The sequence below is a fragment of the Heterocephalus glaber genome, unplaced genomic scaffold (genome assembly GCF_053883595.1).
Source record: "Heterocephalus glaber isolate CG9 unplaced genomic scaffold, H.glaber_assembly_v1.0 deba00000676, whole genome shotgun sequence".
Lineage (NCBI taxonomy): Eukaryota > Metazoa > Chordata > Mammalia > Rodentia > Bathyergidae > Heterocephalus > Heterocephalus glaber.
This window is the reverse complement of record NW_028258156.1, coordinates 10,140,173-10,147,190: the sequence shown is the minus strand read 5'-3', so window position 1 is coordinate 10,147,190 and position 7,018 is coordinate 10,140,173. Positions and strand designations below refer to the sequence as shown.

At 33.6% G+C, this 7,018-nt stretch overlaps 1 protein-coding gene across 3 annotated transcripts in view; it reads right to left on the bottom strand.

Moving 5' to 3' along the window:
* Positions 1-2,666: 2,666 nt before the first annotated feature.
* Positions 2,667-7,018, bottom strand: part of Macc1 (MET transcriptional regulator MACC1) — a 77,571-nt gene continuing 73,219 nt past the window's right edge. For all 3 annotated transcript variants that reach the window (XM_013070292.3, XM_013070291.3, XM_004839577.3), the window contains one exon: positions 2,667-4,177. In XM_013070292.3, the coding sequence (XP_012925746.1) occupies positions 3,965-4,177 (213 nt within the window). In that variant the 3' untranslated portion in view covers positions 2,667-3,964. The remainder of the gene's footprint in view (positions 4,178-7,018) is intronic.

The following is a 7,018-nucleotide window of genomic DNA, read 5'->3' as shown; positions in this document are numbered from 1 at the left end:
TATGAGTACATTAAATGTCCTAACACATTCCAAAGGTTTAACAGTGGATGTAAATGTTAGGAACATTTAAAATCTGCTTTCAGGTGCAAAAAGAAAAAAGGAAGAGATTCTTCCTTTCACCTTCCAAAAACAGTTGAAGAGAAGTGATGGCAGAGGACGAGATCTGGTGTATTAATATTAAAGTCAAGTTGTCAGTTTATTACCCGTGCTTGGTCACAATCTCTTTTGATGTAGAATTGCTCATTAGAAAGAGACCATCTGGCTAATTTGTAATCATTTTATAATTCCAAAATGAAAGAGCCATATAGATACTTACATTTATCACATTGGCTAAAATATTGTTTCAATGAGGAAAAATAAATTCAAGTTTAACAAATGACATGTCAGTAAAAATAAGGCTTTAATCAAGGTTAATTTATGAAGGTACACTATTACATATATTTTTACAAAATTATCTTAACATACTGAATAAATATCCCAAATTTTGTTAAACCACTTTTACTTGACTAGATTTACACTTTAAATGATACTCAGATGTCTTAATTATTTAATTAGTTTTACAATTAAAATTATTTTAGGCTCTTATTAACTTATGCCAAAATTATTTTAAGTGGAAATATTATACAAAGTGATTTTTAGTTCTCTGTGTATATACAGTCACTTCTTTTGTGAGCTTTGGACCAGTAAATATGCATGCAAGAAACCATGTTACTTTATTCTTAAGAATGTTTTTAGATTCTTTGAACTAGTATGATAGTGACATTTAATCTTTGGATTCTATTATACTTCGCTATCACTATGCTATATAGGAAAAAACATAATAGAAAATGAGAGGAGAAAATTATGTAGATATCATAGAAAAAATCTATTTTAATTAGAAAAGCCTCCAGTGATGTAATTTTTCATCATTTTCCTTTTATATTATTTCAAATATTCCTTAGGCATTAAAACATGACCAAAAAATATCATTTAAAGTAGCACCATATGGAAATGTAAGTTTAAAAGGTTCCATTTATGGCATTATATAATTTTAAATATATTTCTCTCTATTGTATGTTCATATCACATTTTCAAAGTTGTTTACTAGCAATTACATTTTTTGCCCCAACTCTATCCATTGATTTAGCATTTCGTTTCTTCCAGCTACTTAATTATCTCCATGTTCAAAGTTTATATAAGTATTTCTGCAATACAGGACATGAAAGTGTGCTGTATCCATTATTGGTAGGAACTGTAAGTGACACAGAGCTGGATGAATCTTATGATTTTATATGAAGACTTTCACCTAAGGACATAATGGACCTGTGGCTTGTAGAGAAAAATGGTAACATTGCAAGCTAGGGACTGAACTAAAATCTCATCCTAATTCATGTATTACTACATGAAAAGCTTGAGGATATGAAAGAACTTTCCAAGCTTTTCTCACTTTTGAAATGCTTAAAAAAGTTTTTGATTAATAGCTTTTGATACTTTTAATGATGTCATGGATAGGCTGAAGGTGCCTTATTAATTCCACTGACTTTCTGCCAAATACAGGCAACTCACGATTACTAAGTAAATCTTTTCTGATTATGAAAATCCATTACAGTAAAAAAATATAAGATTCAGAAAAGTAGAAACAACATAAAAAGTATTAGAATAAATTTATAAGACCAGAATGTTTGGACATGGGTTTAAAATTCCCCTGGAAGGATTTGTTTTAAGATTATAAAATATCTTTGTGTATATGAATATGTAAACCATTATTTCATCCTTAAATTACAGAGATCATGTTTTTCATTTTTTTAAACTCTTCTTAAAATTCCCAACCACAAGCTCAAAACACAATGAGGTATAAGCCTGAAATGATTTACTTAACTTTATTACATTAATCAGCTAACAAGATCTTCTCCAATTTTGAAGTCTGGGAAAACCCAGTTATTACCTTCTTACTATGCCTTCCCAAAATTGTCCCATTTGCTGGCACGTTAAAAGATTCTAAGAATGTTCTAAAGAAACAAATTCACCTCTACGAATGAGTATGCCCTGAACTTACAAATTGTTTTCTTTTATTTTCCTTCTCCCTGAATTTATTTTCAATTAAAATAAATTTCATCCTTGAATGTATGTACATAACTCCGTGGTCAGGACCTGTCCTCCTATCATCAAATATACATATTGAAATCCTTAAAGATTGTGCTTATACTTTAAGGCAAATTACCTTTGCTAGCATACCAAAAACCCCAGGGTGGGTGTATTAAAAACTATAAGGACATTCTGCTTTTACTTTTTTAGCCAAATGGACATGTTTTATTCAGGATGCTGAAACAAAATCCTTATTCAGCTCATCCACATTACCTTTGGGGATCAGCCATTTTTTCCTAAATCCTAGAGGTCTTAGTGCCTCTTATGTGTCCTTTCCCTCCTCCATCCCCACCTCCAGGGCCCTTTACCTCTTCACCCTCATCCCTTCACTCCTTCACCCTGGCTCCCTGCACTGGTCAGCTCTCTCCTGCCAGAAGGCTTCAGTGAGTTCCAGCACCCTTTAACATCAGTTGCTGATTCCCCTTCAGGATCTTAATTTTCTTCACAGGGTAAACTTACCTCCCTCCCATTCAGAGGATGGCGATGACACCTGTATATACCCTATATCTCTTAGCATCATAGCCTCTCTGTTGCAGCTATCATTACAGATGCCACTTGACATTTAATGAAGTCATTTTTTCTTGTTTCTATCATGTAGCAGTACTGAAGTCAGGGATCATAATTTCTTCCCCATTATCAACCTCAAGCATCTATATGCCTACCACAAAATAGGTACATATTCTCTGTGAACTGAGTAATAATAGATGAAAGGCAGTCAGACCACACCAACACTAGCACACCTCCAGAAGACAGAACATGTGAGTAAACACAGATCATCTTTCTGTGAACTCTGTGATCCAGTAGCATTTATAGTGGCTCAAGTTGTTGTTTAGCTTTGTTTTCCAAGAGCTTAGTAACACTCTCCAGTATGTATATGTAAACACACACACAAAGGTAACAGTATTTTTAGTGGTTAAAACTGCTATCCAGAACAGGCATAAATTGGGGCATTGTTTTGGTGGTGGTTGTTTTTAATAACCTATGTTTTTAAAAGTCTCTGAGAGCTAAAGACTACTTTGCATTATGATCCTGCAGGAAAAGTCTGAGTTGAGCAGAGTTAGATAGAGATCTCAGGATGCTGAAGGAAGCTGATGAAAACATTAGGTCCATACATTCAGACAACAGTTCCTGATGATAAACCTCATTTTCCTTCTGGCAGTTTCTCCAGAGATGGTGAAAAAGAAGAGCAAACTTTAATTAAAATGTAATAGCTACCAGTGTAGGATAGGCTGTAGATACTCATTTTATCTCTGTTTTTTTTTTTTACTATTCTGACTTGTGTAAATTTTTTTTAAAAATAGAAGCAGGTTTTTCAAGCAGAAAACCTACTTTACATTGGCTTTGGGTGTCCTCTTCATTAACTGGTTTTTTCACATGTGACAGGGGAATAATGCTGACAATCACCACTGAGGAATAAGAAATCAGTTACAGAAAGTGTGTAGCCCTGAGTGGTCTCACAGTGTCTGCCCCTCCTCTCCTGGTAAAACTCCATTTTATGCAGCCCATACTTTACCCAGTTATCTGTATGATGAAATTACTCTAACATCATTTATTTTAACTTAAGAAAACTGAAAGTAGTTTTCAAAGAGAGAGAAGGACTTTCTTTTTCTCAACAAAGTGTTTGCCTTTTAAATTTACACACACACAAAATGTTTGATTATAAAGTCCAATTTGGAATATAAGGCTAAGCTTTGCTTTCACTTGTTAAAAAGTTTTTAAACATTAAGAAAATAATACTTTTCTATATTATCCACTCTCTCTCTCCCTCTCTCCCTCCCTCCCTCCCTCCCTCTCTCTCATTTCTACCATTCTCCCTGCCCCCAATAAACACTCTACATTTTTATGCTTCCTCAGAAATAGAGAATGAGGTCACTCTCAAAACCTCCAAAGAGTTTACTAGTAGTAAAGTTCCAGTTAAATCTCTCCACTGTTTGGTCACTGGATTCTTCATTTTGTCCAAAGCTGATTGAAGGTCTTGTAACACATCTCTGTAGCTATCTCCATAGTGAGCACTCCAAGTATAGAGAAAATCATAGGCAGGTTTCCACATCATCTATAAAGAAAAAAGAAATTAGACTGGAGCAGTGGGGAAGTAGAACACAGAGGACAACAGATGTTCATAAAAAAGATTTAAAAGTCTCTATAGTCTTAAAAGAAAATGAAATCTCCATTATACATAGACTTATTTAATATTGTTGAGATGTTTTAATATTATCAGTTCCTTGTTATACATCTATTTCTAAAACCAGAGATTTTTAAGAAAATGACTACCAGTATGGTCTTCATTTTTTTATTCATAATCTACACATTGCTTATTGGATTGATGTGAATAAAAAATACCTTGCACAATATTTTGATAATATCAAATGTTATTAAGATAACTTTTCAGTCTGTAAAGATTTTTAAGATTAAAATAGTAACTTTTATTCTTATATGTATTTATGGTAAGATTTATGCTACATCAGGAAAAGGATCTATAAAGTATATTTCACACTTGTCATTCATTTTATCCAAGCAAGTATATAAACCAGGAAAAATATGATGATCAAATCAAAATAAAAGCAAAACATAGCTCTAGTTCAAAAATTAATGATATATTTTACGACCCCAAAAAGATCAATATTAAATGCTTTTTCACTTTGTTTTCCCCAAGAACCTACCCATACCAATGACATAATTGTTTCCATAGAAATAAATGTACGTCAGAGAAGAATTTCACACACCAGCGTGTATGTAATGGTAACCAAGGCAACAGGCTCAGAGAGAACAGAGACAAAGACAGACTGAATAAGAAAAATGGAAGAATATATAAACACACACACACACACACACACATAAACACACAGAGCTTAAAATGAATTTTCTCAGAAAATAATAAAATGAACCATGCACTTGTAATTGGAATATTTGGAATATAAGTTTTATTGCTTACTACTTACTTGGGCTCACTGAAGTAATTCAGCTGTGATTTAGTCACTTGCAAAATGTAGTAACAGACTCTGAGCTAAATATGCAAAATTACCCTCTTAATATAGAGTCTTCATTAACAGTAATATCACATGAAGTAGGGCCATAAGATATAATTTATCATTGTCCTTCAATATTACCATATAGAGTAAAATTGAAATGAAAAGAATTAAAGACCTAAATACAAGATTCCATTGTACCTTGATTCAATCCACATAAAAGGCTCAGAGTAATTTGATGCTATTTGCCCATACAGTAAGCCCAAGGATTCATAACACTCATATCCTCACCTCTCCTGACAAAGTTCAATTCTGCAAAGTAGAGAACAAAAGGTAACTATCAAAGTTACATCATATCAAGATATATGATATAGCAAAAGAAATGATCTGAGTTTTGTTTATAAGCTCTAGCTGCATTAACCATATTCATAAACATTTGTATCTTCCACCATAGACAGAATAGAAATAGGCTGCCTTCTCATCTACTTGTCCAAAGACTTACATTGTAAGTTGTTACATTGTAACAAACCTTGCAAAGGACAGGTCATCACTAGTAGCTCAGCAGTGAAAGATGAATTCAGACATAATAGAAACTTTTTGTTCAGAGTCAATCTTGACTGCCACTATTCAGATGCCAAGAAGAGCTAAATAATTCAGTAGTGGATTTATCCTAACTGTAAAAGCTCTGTGACTTACTTTATACGTTGAATTCATTCAAAAGTCCCTGATGCTCAACTAGCTGGAACATCATTTTTCAATTTGTAATGTATTGTTTATAATAATGGTATTTACAGCTAATTTCTTCTAAGACAGTTCTAAGTCTTTACTGATTGAGCAATAAGAAATATATTTTGAAATATGATAAACAGCATCAGAACATTTTTAGTAACAAGGTGATGGCATAGATTAGCATAAAATATCACAGAAAGCAGATGTCTTTTACTAATTGCAAATGGATGACTTGGGGATTGTTCACTGCTCTGCAGATTCAAATACCTTTGTAGCTAGAAGCAGTCAAAATGGCCTCACTAACTTTCCTAGGTAGAAAAGCTCTGTGTCATATACCCTGTCACAGCACTGTGAATCACTATGTATAAAAAAGTCCCAAGGCACACTGGATCATGAAGCAGCTTCTTGGTGATGCTGGGGGCAGGAAATATAGCCAAGTGATGCATAAATTAGAAACTACAGATTGAGGAGCTTCCAATGACACATCTATTCAAACACACACACACACACACACACACTTCTGCACACTGCTACATAACCCCATCATATTTGCTGATTTGTACTGATAGAAGAACAGTGCCACCAGCTCTTACAAGTCAGAGAAATTTGGACAGATTCCTGAGTCCCAAAACAAAAATTTCTGAAAATACGAGGAGACTTCCTAGGAGTCCTCCGGATTAGTTAGAAATGCAAGGAGGGGTATTTCCCTATGCTCATTTGAAATCCCCTGGAGTCTAAACCACAATCTGGCTAGAAATGGGTATAATAACTTTGGGATGAAAACATGCCTCCAGCATGCCCATCTGCCCTGCTACCCTGCCTTGAAACCAGCTGTCTATGAATTGAAAACTTAAAAATTGTGAGCCAAAATAAACACTCCCTACTTTAAATTGAAGTATTGGGCATTTTGTCCCAGTGATGAAGAAGTGATTAAGATAATATTTTGCGTTCAGATTTTGTTTCTAATTGCAGCAAACTAAAGCTACATATCACTTCAGTGTAAAATTTTATCTGTTGTCTATAAAATCATCTGTGGCTGTCAACTCAGATGAGAGAAATATAATCAACATAACAATGCAATGGAAGTACTCAAACTACATAATTGTTTATTGATTATCTTACTTATTAAGACATATTGAATTATTGAATACCTATCAAGGAATTATGTCACACCAAGAAATAAAAGGAAGACTAGAGCC